The following is a 13064-nucleotide window of genomic DNA, read 5'->3' on the forward strand; positions in this document are numbered from 1 at the left end:
ATGATTATAGAGTGAATATGTATTAGCTAGGACCTTGGGGAAATCAATGTAGAAATGACCATAAATGCAATGAGAGTAAGTGCATACAATCATCCCTATTAAATGTTCATGCATGAGAAATACACACATGCAGATTTGTATTGACTGATATTACTGTATATCAAATGCAATTCAACAATCTTCCCAGGAATGGCATCAATTAGCTGAGTGAGTCAGGCCTACTATTTGTATTCAAAGGCACCTGCACGAAAGGTTTCATTTTCTTTCTTAATTCATACTGGAGTTGCAAATATGGCAATAAAAGTGTGTTTGGGTTGATTAGTTACTTGCCTTGCTAATACACCTAGCTTCAGTCTTGTGACTTACATGTGCACAAAAATACAATCTGGCGATTTTAATGATTTCAGGGTAAGAGTAGCTTACATGAATTTACAGTTTAACGATTGTTATATTGAGCAAGAAAGCAAAACATACCAGTGTTTTGTCACTGGTATTAAAGATGACTGGTTTAGATATCATTAAAAATGAATGAGTATATAGTGGTTTATATAGTAGTTTTGTTGGTACCATCCTGAAAACCTGCATTGTTTTTTTTTTTTTCTCCTGTTGCAAAATGCATTCAAATTTCTAATAAAGTGATGGTCTGACTAGGTTATTGCAGTTTCGGATTTATGTTTTATGCTGTAGAAGTACAATATTATACGTATAAGTAAATTATTTTAAGATTTTTAAATCTTATAAACATATATTGATATAGATAATGGTATTACAGTAACATGACATGCCCTCTTAAAGGAGCTAGATCCAGAGACAGAAGAAAGCATTCTAGAGATGTGACAAGAAAAAATCTCCATGGGTAACAGCCTCCTGGATACTGTTGCTATAGAAACTTTAAGTAATTTTATCCTCATGGCGACCTTGCCTTTCTAGTACCTTAGTGCGTAATATTAACTCATATGCCTCATATCGTTCCATTTCCTCCCTGTGGGGAGATGCCCAGGATTTACTGTACAGTGAACTGTTTCTACTGTAGGCAAGTGTATATGTAAATTTCTGAGGTATTTAAATGTATTTAAGTGCTCACAAATTACAATTTCTAGATCAAATGTAATAGTAGTCCATTCAATCTAGTTTTAGTGTTGGCAGTATTAATACATATAACGGATTTCATTTCATTGAAGTGCTTTTAAGTTATTGTCTTTGAGTTGCTATACATTATGATAGTTTAGCCTCTAGAGAACCATTTGAAAATTGCTTCCATCCTTACTGTCTGTGATAAAGACACCGTAAAGGATTAAATTAGATGGTCCTGTAGATTTGTGTAGCTGGCTGGCGGGCCCGCACGGTTAGCCAGTGATTGTGTGCGGAAACCTGAGCTGAGAACTCAGAGGGCCCACGTGGGTGCCCTCGCCCAACACGGCTGCGCTTTGAAGCTCGCCCTGGACGCTCTTTGTTGTTCCAGGGGAAAGGGTGGCTCAGTTCCTGCCAATGTTCCTTCTCGCTGACCCCTGAGAGAGCAGATGCCGATCCCCCCGCTCCTCTGCCAAGAATGAGAACTCGCTGCGGCCGGAACGAGGGCCGGGGCCGGGGGCTTCCGATGTCCCTGTCGCCCAATCCGTCTGAGGCATGCGCTCGGTTAATCACTCCTTACTGCATTTCAGAATCCGGAATTGAGCAGACGCTCAACCCCATCCGCTCCAGCATGGAGCCAAAATGGCTCCAGTGCAAACATACCTGGTTTGGCCCTAGGGGCCCTGGCCCTGGCCCTGAGAGCAGCTTTAAGTTTAGCTTGCAGGGCTTTGTCGATGTCTGGCTGCAAGGTTTCCGCTTGTTGCACTGTAAAAGATAGTGCCGACAAGACTGTTCTGCTATTTATTAGTGGCTTTTTGTTTTACGGCTTAGGTTCCCATTGGTAATATAAAAGGAGATCTGATCATTGTGCTTGCCAAAACTGCAATTTGAGCTACTGGGAAGTGTATGGTGTTATTTCAAATTAAACCGATGGCAGATATCCACAGGAAGTAGCTAAACTGAACTCTGGCTGTCCCTGATGCATAATAACTCGGCCATCTGACATAGCGCACATTCACAAAAGGGCAATTAATTGGGAATGGCTAAAGGGGCCTGCGTTAGCTTACAGGAAGGAACCCCTGACCAGATTCTCGAATACTCTCTCCTCCCGGTCCTTCCGTACCCCTGCTGGTCCCGAGCAGGACAGAGTGGCTCGGTGTTGTCTAAAATAGCCCCTGTCAGAATGCTATTGCCTGGCCCGTATCGCCTATAAAGGCCCCCAGCTGACCAGGTGCTGAGTGAAAGCAGTTCCTCTTACAGACACCCCGGGAAGCTCCATGCCGAGACTCAATGGCCGCCATAATGATACAGGCCGTGCCGTATCATGTTTATAGTCATTCACCCAGAGAGTTTTATTTTCCCCTGCCTTTGGACTGTGGCTTTTTCAGAACCTTTTTGCAGACCTTACATACATGACATCCAGTATCCCAGTACAGTTCTGTAGTTTCACATGTCAAATGTTTGTTCGTTGTCATTGGATTTTTTAGACGTTGCCATTGTATTTTTCTTGAAATATTAATCAGATATTTTGATGATTGATGTCTTTCATGCTCTCATTGTACAATACATGTATATTTCAGGCAGAAACATTTTATTTATGAGATCATATGTAACGAGTGTGACAAGCAGCCATGAGAGGTATTGGCTAAAAGCTTGCTTTTCCCAAAGAGACTCACGCAAATGAGTGCCACAACATTACTATGCAGAATTAAATTTGAGCAATAAGCCAAATAAATGCAGTTACAAGGTCCTCAGTTAAAATAAATGCATTTCTCAGTGTCTTTTTAGTACCTTTTATAAGTTTATTAAGTAGTATTGTGGTAAAAAAAAATGTGGCCTGTGTTCAACGGTTGCAAATTGAATCTTTTAGTGGAACGCTAACGTATGGTTCAATCCAACAGTATAAATACACACACAGTGGATAAGCTACCCTGCTCCAGGCTGTCTGTTTCACGAGTACATAATGTAATGCATGCTAAAAATCTGAGGCTGTTGTATGCTTGTGTTCTTTCCTTTACCTGCTTTAATCTCGACAGATACAAATATAAAATAGACAAGTAGACAAATTGATATCAGTGGGATGCAGGGAAAGCAAACGATTTGTCATTTTCTTGAGTCAAATTGAAAAAAGTAGTACTGATGGCACTTGTTTCCTGAGCCTTTTGTGTAAATAACACCTTTATACAGAAAGTCCTGTAAATTGTGCTTTGTCCTTGTGGTGTAGGGTTTTTTTTCCCTGTGATGTCATTCATCTACAAATGGAATTTCTTAGAGTCTATTTCACTCAGTCCCGTCTATGAAAAAAGAATGACGCTGGTAAAGTTTGGCATAACAGTTTTATAGGTGCTCTCAAAATGGTGTACTTTCTTCCAGCTGTGCGATTACTAAATGACATTGCTGTGAAAACAAAATGGCAGCCAGGCCATAGGTAACAGATGAGGTGGTAAACTGTAATGTCTCCACACTCAGAAAAGGGCCAGAATGTCCATCTGCCTGATGTTTGGTTGCATTTTTGGTAATTCTAGTAATTAAATGAGTTTGTCTTCCTCCGACTGATGTCTATATGAGCCCAACTTCTGAACTATGGTTTGATAAGAAGTGGTGATGACTTTACTTCAGAGGAGAGCACATGCATTTCTGCAATATCAATACCTGAGCTTTCAACAGTGAGCACTGACATGTGATATAAATATATGTATATATGTGTATATATGTATGTATATATTTAATTTCTTATAATAATTAGCCATTACAGTAGTTATTAATTGATGTGCACATCCCCTGTTTTAAAGTTTAGCTTCATCTTTATTGAAACAATTTGACTTCATATTGTTAATTTTGGGGTTGGCTATTTAGCCGTAAAAGAGTGCAGAGGGATCTTTGGTTTTAATTCAGACATACAGATTGTCATACTGCCCAGTTGTTTAATTTAGACGATGTTGCTGTTGAACTATACAGTAGTCATCATCCAGTTATAGATGAGGGTGTATTCCTTTCTACTGTAATCTGGGACTGGAGCCATGTTGCTTAATGGCAAGAATATTTTAGTGACCATTTCACTATGATCATTTGAATGCAGACTGAGTCTGCGGCTGTTATTGTGTCATGGGGCTCGGGCCTTCTTGTCACTCATTTTGTTTTCTTAACGCTAACCTGTTGGTTAGAGACCACAGATCCACATGAACATATATGAACATGTAACCACACGCATCCTTATATGTGGTTATACGTGTGTACTTCATGCCAGGGCGGCGGAGGTTACCTCTGCCCACTGGCATGAGGAATTGAACTGAGGCCCCCCGTCAAAACATCATCGAGTAGGGCCCGTCCATTAACACATCCTCCAGAGACACGCCGAGGTGCCTGTGGGTGATAGGACCCATCGCCCCACACCCTGACACCCCGTGTGGTGCGGCGCTGAGAGCCGGCCGCTTTTCCTGCCAGGGGGGCCCCCGGTGCGGTCACGCCGCCGCGGCGCCACGTCCCCTCAGCTCCGTCTCGCTGACAGCCCCGCCGCCCGCTCGGGGTCTTGCCAGGTGTCATGTGACCGCCTTTCGCTGCTGAACTTTCACGTCCAGAGCCAGAGGGGTGTTTCTATTGCGTGGCATGTCACGGAAGCCTCCTTGAGTCCTTGAGGTGGAAATTCCAGGTTCAGAAAGTATAAGTCCACCCCTGTATTTTGTTCCAATCACCTGGATTTGCTCATTAGAAAATTCAGCCCGGACATCCAACTAATTAGTGAAATCAGTCGGCTGAATTCATGGGCGGAGAAAGACGTGGCAATATGTTTACGTTTTGACCCCTGGACTTAACACCTCTAAAATTGAGTGGCCTACTAAGATATGTATTTACATTTCAATAATGCTTCAGTAAAAACAATATAACAGAGCTATGGAATATGGTATGAAAATCCAATATATCTGAAAAAATAATTTACTATAAGTTCCTATAGGCCTTCTTAGGGCATATTTGCTACAATAAAAATGCCTCAGTTGCATAGCAGAAAAATTACGTAGCATTTTCTCTTTTTTTTGCCTGGAAAATGTCTCCACTCAGGTGTAAGCAGAACAAGTCTTTTGGCTACTACAGTTCATATTCCTTTGCTTAATGAAGTTGATTCTCCTCTCACCTGACATAGCCTCTTGTAAAAAATTGTGACCCAAATTCCTTTTATACCTCTACCCCATAAGAGTAATAACTCCTGTCAGATCATTATGTGTGGATTAACTTGCTGGCCTGGAGAAAACATATGGATATTCAGTGTAATGACCTCCACCCGAGATAATAAGCAGTGAGGTCCTGGATAGGGAGACAGTACTAAGTAAGTGTGTGCTGGGAAGACAGGAGCTACTTGTTTGTGTGGGAGGAAGTCGTGGCATCCTTCTTCAGCTATATAGCCTAGATTCCAATGTACTTGGGTCAAGATTTAGTAGACCGAATGTGGCTGCAGTGGAGTTGACTCCTTTGCTTTCTTCATTATTCATTGTTACACTCATAGGTTTTTGGATCTTGACTAAATACTTATTCTTGTTGCTGCACTGCAAAATATGCAGCTAAGCAATAATCTTTTTCATTTTTATGATTACAGGAAATGCCCAGATGGCTTTGATTGCTTAAAGGCGGGAAGAAACCCAAATTATGGTTACACAAGTTTTGATACCTTTGGCTGGGCCTTTCTGTCCCTATTCCGTCTCATGACGCAGGACTACTGGGAGAATCTCTATCACCAGGTAAACAGTGATTTGCCATTGTCTGCTATACTCATGAGTTGCATAAGCTATGAAATACTTCCAAATTAGCTGCCAGCTGAACAATATATAAAATAATTTTATCATTTAATTGTAGAAGATGTAATTTACCTGGCTATGACTGCTATCACTGGCACTTTGATTGTTCTTTGATTTGATGTAGTGCTGTTCATTTGAGAGGTTGTGATGAAGAGTTTGTAAAACTGGAACTCAGATACAATATGTGGTGAGTGGAGACAGTGTTCTAATTTCGTGTGTCCTAATTCCCTTCCAATGTCAGACTCTCCGATCAGCAGGGAAGACCTACATGGTCTTCTTTGTGGTAGTGATCTTCCTTGGCTCCTTCTACCTGGTGAACTTGATTCTGGCTGTAGTCGCCATGGCGTATGAGGAGCAAAACCAAGCTACCATTGCTGAGGCCTTGCAAAAAGAGCGGGAATTTCAGCTAGCAATGGAACATTTGAAGAAAGAGCAACAAGTATGTCCGAAACAGATTGGCCACATTCTTTTACGCAGTTCTATTATGCCTGCACAATTTTTTGTATTGCATACATAGGTTCTTTCTCATACAATGTATGATTGCTGCATCAGTCTTATTACTATGCTTGTATCACATACACTAATTTATATTTCACTTTTTCTGCATTGAATAAAGAAAACACCTTTCATTTTTACTACTTTTATGTGAAGAGACAGGCAAGAGGGAAACACATATCTTGACTTTCACAGTGTGTCGAGAAAGTGTTTGCACTTTGCTTTAGAAACATTGCCTCTGCTTGCAGGATGGGAAGGACACCATGTGACACGATCTGTGACTGTCCTCTCTTTTCACCTCTCAGGCAATGGCACAAAAAGTTGAGGAGACAGACTCTGTGCTTTTGCCAGAGTTGTCTCCCTCCACTCTACAAGATGCCAATGAGCAGAAGAACAGAAAAAAACAGGAGAGGACATTGTCGGAGGAAACTGAAGAAGATGTAGATGAGAAAACAGCTAAACTGGACACTATGGGAGCACCCAAGGTAAGCCAAACTAGCTTGGTCCAACACTAGTAAAAATTCAAATGGGAATGATCTATGACTCATAAGAACTCATTGATTTGGACTGTTAATGTGGTTCATAAATGCAGTTCTGCTGAACACCCAATGATTTCATTAATTAATGATTTACAAGTGTGAACATTTTCAAAACTGGGCAAATGTATCCTTGATGTACAATGAATAATGACCACAAGAATGGACTTGTCATGTATAAGCCACCAAGCAGACACCTAGTACCAAGCTTATGTTTGAAAGTAATTCCTTGAAGCAATTCAATTTACCTCATTGCTTTCACCTCATTTTCAGTTTTGTGCTTGGTCTGTTTCATATTGCATCAGTATTCCCATGCATCGCTTTGACCATATTGACAGTCATCCTGACCTTTGCATGAGTAATCAGGATGGGACCTATCCTTCTCTTCACAGCGCGCACACCCAGTCCTCATCCGCACCCTGTCATCCAACACCAGGAGAGGAAGCCAGATGAGCATCTTCAACTTCCGCCTCCGCAACAAGGATTCGGAAGCAGATTTTGCGGACGACGAATTCAGCGTGCACGGAGACAGCGAGAGCCGCACGGGTTCGCTGACCTTGCCTTGGCCTAAAAGGCGGACTAGCGCCCAAAGCACGGGCAGCCACTGCTCCCAGGTCTTCGGCCCCAGCCTGAACATCAATGGCAAGCTTGCAGTCGCCATGGACCACAACGGCGTGACTGGCATGGGCATGGGCCTGACTCCCCTTCCCCTGCCGGCCTGCAACATGGAGACTGGCAAAAAGGACAGCGTGAGTAGTGAGCGTCTGCTGAGGAGCTGTCTGCCAGTGCATCACCAAACATGCTTCAGAAGGCTCCAAACAAGTGTAGTGCTCAGCTTGTAAATAAACATTTGTGTCACTTGCTAGCATTGTGATGAAAGACCATTTACTCCCCTGTGCTATGGGCTGGGGTCTTTGCAGCTGGCTGGTGTGGAAGGCTGTGAGTTTGTTTCCAGGTCAGAAAGACACCTGCTAAATAATGAGTTATTATTTAGTATTATATTTAGAAAGGGAAAATATATGAAGAATAGAAAAATTACTGTATACTTACTGTCAACAGGCAAGGGACTGAGACTTGCATTGGAAGTGCTTCATGTATATATAAGCAATATAGCGGATGGGCGCCCTGGTACAGCAGCTATCAAGGGCACCTAGTTTCAGTGTAGAGCTGTCCACTCCAGTGTTGGTTTGAATCTAGCTGAATCACTTGTCTGCTAGTGACAAGGCGCCCAGGATTGTTTTTTTCCCTCTCATCACTCTTCAACGACACCTTCCGGCAATGCACTGCCCGCATGAGCTGTGCCTGTAACAGGCAAAATAGCGTGTTACGTTGCCTAGTGACTGGTCACAACAAGCCAGGTGAAAGAGCAATGTCTGGCATTGCTGGTATCGAACGAGGCTAGTTCTTGTCTTCATCCTCTAAGATTACAGTGGGTGTTGTAGATGTGAGGGAGTCCTCCTAGGATTGGGAATCGATGATGATTTAAAATGGGGGATAAAATGGGAGGGAAAAACAGTCCAGTAAACGATAATGTATCATTCTGAAGTATAAAGAAGGTTCCACTCACAGTGGCTGGCACTGTCATTTTGGATACTGCTAATATCTCTGTTCAGCATATTTTCAGTTTTTTTTTAGCATATTTGCATAATATGTAGGTTCATTGTCTTTTCTTTAAGTGTCCTGATGGTTGTGAATATGTGAATTTGGTTGCAATTCAAATTATTAATTGCAGAGCATATGTTTTTGACCATTAGGATATGTTTTTGGCCACAACTTAATGTTATTTCATACATGCCATTTTTGTATGATTAGAGTTGGTTTGCTTTGGAATTGCTTGGATTACTTTCAGGTGAACGGTCACTGGAAGCCTCTGGCCGTTTTCAGTAGCCTTTTCAGTTTGCTGTTTCAGGATACAGCAAAAATTATTTTTGAAAACATTCTTATTCATTTAGGAAGGTTCTGACTCCTTTACATTTTATCTTACCCGTAGCTGTCTCTTAGATGGTGGCATTATTGTTTATTTTCATACAACACTTGTACGTTTTGCCATAATGCTTCATAGGAAAGTAGCAGTAAAGTCTTTCCCCAATATTTATTACCTTTTTTGTGCAATACTATGCATAGGGTGTGTGTCCACATAAAAAGGTTACCTTCACCCACTACTTGAGCAATAACAGTGCTGTCATACTATAGTCTGCTCTGAGTGACACAGAACTGTGCAGAAATAGCATTTTCATCACATGCAGTGGCCACAACGTTGACAAATATGTTGATTGCTTACCATTGATTTGATAAATTATGTCCACAGTATGAAATACAACATTAAGAATGTGATTGACACGTCTCACATACAAAAAAAAGCCTCTGAAGGTCTCTTGAGGTTATACCAGTATTCTGAAGTGGGCCATAAGTTTTTCTCAAGGCTTTTTTGTGCTCGGCTTCTAGGTGAGGGACTTAAATAGCTGGTGAGTTTTTGATTGAACCCTTTCTCAATGGGGTCAGCATATCACAGACCACCTGACCGCATTTGAGTACGGGCATCATTCACAGAAACAGCTAGTTGTTTTGGAGGTGGAAACCCATTTTCTGTCAGTAGTGCTTGTAAAAGCTGGAAATTCTTTGTGATTAATTCTCCACACTTTAATTATGGGAAGACAATACAGTTGTTCTGTTAAGTGATACAGTTTGGGTTTCTGTGGTCTTGTTACTGTACAATATTTGCTGCAGGAAAGAAATTGAATTTTCTCACTGCCGTTTGCACAACTCAAGATTATAATTTTCAAATGAGATCTTTAAATTAATTTAATGTTTGTGGCTTAGCTCTTCATTCAGCAGAACCTGGTGCTTCCTCTGCCCTGTTATAGTTAATGCTTCCTTGACAGTAATATAATTTACTGCCCTTTGAGTTCATGAACCTCTGTGGAGATTGTGGAGTGTCATTATTCTAATAGAGGGGACACAAGCATGACATTATCCCCCCTCCTGTATATTTAGCTGTTTCTTTGGCCCTGACTTCAGTAAATTTAGTTTGAAAATAGCACAGTGATTATTTTAACTGGTTTCATTGATTTTAAGCTCCTTAGATGTCAGTGCTGCAAATACCTGAACTGGTACCTTTGTGTTTTTTATAGTTTCTGAAATGCATGTGGAAAATGTCCAGAAATGGTTGCACAGCTCAGAAAGCGTAATTTTATAAACCTGGATATTTGGTTTAAAAAAATGGCCTACAAGGATAAGTTGTGCTGGGTTATGTTTTACTCAGTTTTACCTAAAGATACTTTAAAGGTGCATGAAGATTAATTGCTATTGAACCAGTTCGTTGTACACTCAGGGTGTTGCCAGCATGCAACACTCATTTGTTTGGTAAGTGTCCAAATGGTATATCTTGGGGTTAAAGATCAAGAAGGAAATGTTAACCTTTAACCTAGACTGTTTGTCTGAGCTGCCCATGGTGTTACGTAACATATTTAATCCCTTAAAGTGTTTCAACCCCAAAGCTATTTCTCTTTTCTTAACCCCTTGAAAGACTCATATATATTCTTAGTACTAAGTGTCTAAAGCACTTCCTTGACTAATTTTTTCCCAGAACAGAGCAAATTATAATATTTCCATTGTGAAATTAATTAGGTTTCAGATTCATAGCTTAATGTCAGAATCATGCTAGTCATTTGGATTGCTGTGCAAAGAAAAGCTATGTTTGACCAAATAAAACACATTTTCTACAAGGTAATCTACAGATGGATCTACTTATATACAATATATACATTAGAGAAACTTTTTTCCAATGCCCTTGTAAACATTTCACAAATAAATAATAATACATTATAAATATTTTAAGCACCTCTGCTTCTTGCAGAAATTCTTAAATTTTCCTATTTTATTCACAGATAACACATTCTTCATTAGTTGATTTGCGACTGATAAATTTAGGGTACTGTAGGGTGTACATACTGTAGGGTGTACATTACAATGCTGCACTGCATCACTGTTTGACATTTTATTTCCATTTACAAAAATGATCAGGATTATCAGTGAGTTATTCCATATATGCCCTTGGTAACACCCTTGCGGTTATGCAATGTACTAATGTCAGGTAATCAGGGTTATGACATGAAGTCACTTTGCTGCAACCCACACAATGTTTTGACTTTGTGGAAATTTGGAATATTTTCATAAATTAGCTTCAGGCAGAGTAGTGTATACCAGTGAAGTGGCAATTCAACTCTGTTGTGATGGCATCATGGCAACATTTGTTTTTGTTTTTTTATTTTAATATTTTTTGATTTATATAATAGGGTACTTATGATTTAGTCAGTGTTTCATTTGTATGCAAATGTAGTAGCTGAGCATTACCACACAAAGCCCGTCGCTATGTTCAGTTAGGAGGCTTGTAAAGAGGAACCAAAGAAGGAAAATTGCAGTACAGGTGGTTTGTGATCACCTGCAGTGCCAGTGCCAATATCTTGAGAATGTACTGCAATAGGAACAGTTTATGTGTTATTGTTTTCAGTAAATTTCGGCACCATTTGAAATAATTCGTATTATTAATATCAGAACATATACACTCGGTAACGTGTCATATTGAAATGCTTAGGCGTGTTTTCTCCTGGATTACATTGTTCTACATTGTAATCTATGGTATCTGCATTTAATGAGATGTGGTGTCACAACTGATGAGACTTAGAGGTAAATAAAACTGTTGATCTCAGACCATGTCATGTGAAACAGGGTCTAACCCCACACCCCTTACACACCTCCTGTTCATTCTCGGGCTATCTGTTGGCATTGAACGGACCTAAATAACAACTCTCAGCCTGCCCCCGTGTCACTCTTCAATGTGAGAAATGTGCTTTGCCGTGCAATGTCAGGAGGGACTGTCGGTGTTGCTGGGCAGTTCATTCTGTACGCTGCTGGGGGGAGCACATTGTCTGCCGCAACACTAATCACTCTGTTGTCACTTGGAAAATAAATTGACGTGACTTTAAAATGCAAGACCGATAGGGATTCGACAACTGCTGTTTTAAGAGACTGTTTCACAGTGTACTTAGCGCACATCACCACGTACCACTGGAACCTCATTTGAACCAATGAAATGGAGGAGCCTTTTTACTTCTTGCACTGTGAACACTGTAATTAGTGTTTATGAAATGTATTCTCTTACCCTCACATCGTTGGACATTGTCCATTCATTCTTATAAAATGACAAGAGACTTTACGAGAAAGCATTGTTGAAAACTCTGCAGAAATGTTATTCTTATTGAGAGGTGACTAATGTGACATTGTTTACATATGTTAGCTATTATTGCATTACTCTGTCATTATTCTGTGCATTCTTTAGGTTGGTATCGATGTGGTATTGAAGTGCAAGACCCAAATAAAAATACTAGTATCTAAAAATAAATGTTAAGAAACAACTAAAGGTTAAAGTCTCAACAAAGATACAGGCTCAAAAGGATTTAATGCCAGATGAGGCAAAAACAAAATAGTAAGATATTGCAGGAAAGTGGTGAAAGGGATGGTGTTTTTCAAAGATTGTACATATACACAAAAAATGTTTGTAGCTTTGAGTCTTGGTGTTTCTGTTGAGTTTTCTTTTTTCCTTTTTTTAAAACTGCAACTCTTGTGTTGTTTATGGTGCATATGTACTTAAAGAAACTGTGGAGAATTCAGTAGATTTTTAAAAAGAATGAATGAAGTGGATTGTACACAATAGTCACGTTCAGTTATTTTAGCAGAACTCGAGGGCACAGGTGGAAATTAGCTGATGGTAACTTGACCTGTCCGTATTTAAAAACTGTGATTTTAGGGTGTAACATTACACAGTCATCATTATTATACATTTAATGTAATTTATTATTAATTTATTATTAGGCCCATTTTTCATACGTAAGACACAAAGCTATGTATCTAATTAGATATAGGAGATGAGTGAGCATTCTCTTGATCAGCAGTGTTTCCTCTCCGATCTCTGCAGGTGCCCAACTGTACAACTGAGGTGAGCGCCATGCTGATCCCTCGAAGGCTGTCACGCGAGGTCCCGGAGGAACCTACTAGAAGGGAAAGAGCGATGAGCGCCGCCAGTTACCTCAGCGACGCCATGGACGGTAAGGACAGTGACATCTCAACACGCCGTTTTCGCATAGTGTGCTATAATCCTCATTTTGCCTTTCCTTTA

At 40.4% G+C, this 13064-nt stretch overlaps 1 protein-coding gene across 4 annotated transcripts in view; it reads left to right on the plus strand.

Annotated features, from left to right (window-relative positions):
* scn5lab (sodium channel, voltage gated, type V-like, alpha b) overlaps positions 1-13064 on the plus strand; it is a 129088-nt gene that overhangs the window by 47511 nt on the left and 68513 nt on the right. For all 4 annotated transcript variants that reach the window (XM_064331080.1, XM_064331078.1, XM_064331077.1 and 1 more), the window contains 5 exons: positions 5660-5801; positions 6100-6297; positions 6659-6838; positions 7282-7638; positions 12864-12993. In XM_064331080.1, coding sequence (XP_064187150.1) covers positions 5660-5801; positions 6100-6297; positions 6659-6838; positions 7282-7638; positions 12864-12993 — 1007 coding nt within the window. The remainder of the gene's footprint in view (positions 1-5659; positions 5802-6099; positions 6298-6658; positions 6839-7281; positions 7639-12863; positions 12994-13064) is intronic.

Source organism: Anguilla rostrata, chromosome 4, assembly GCF_018555375.3.
Source record: "Anguilla rostrata isolate EN2019 chromosome 4, ASM1855537v3, whole genome shotgun sequence".
In the NCBI taxonomy this organism is placed as follows: Eukaryota; Metazoa; Chordata; class Actinopteri; order Anguilliformes; family Anguillidae; genus Anguilla; species Anguilla rostrata.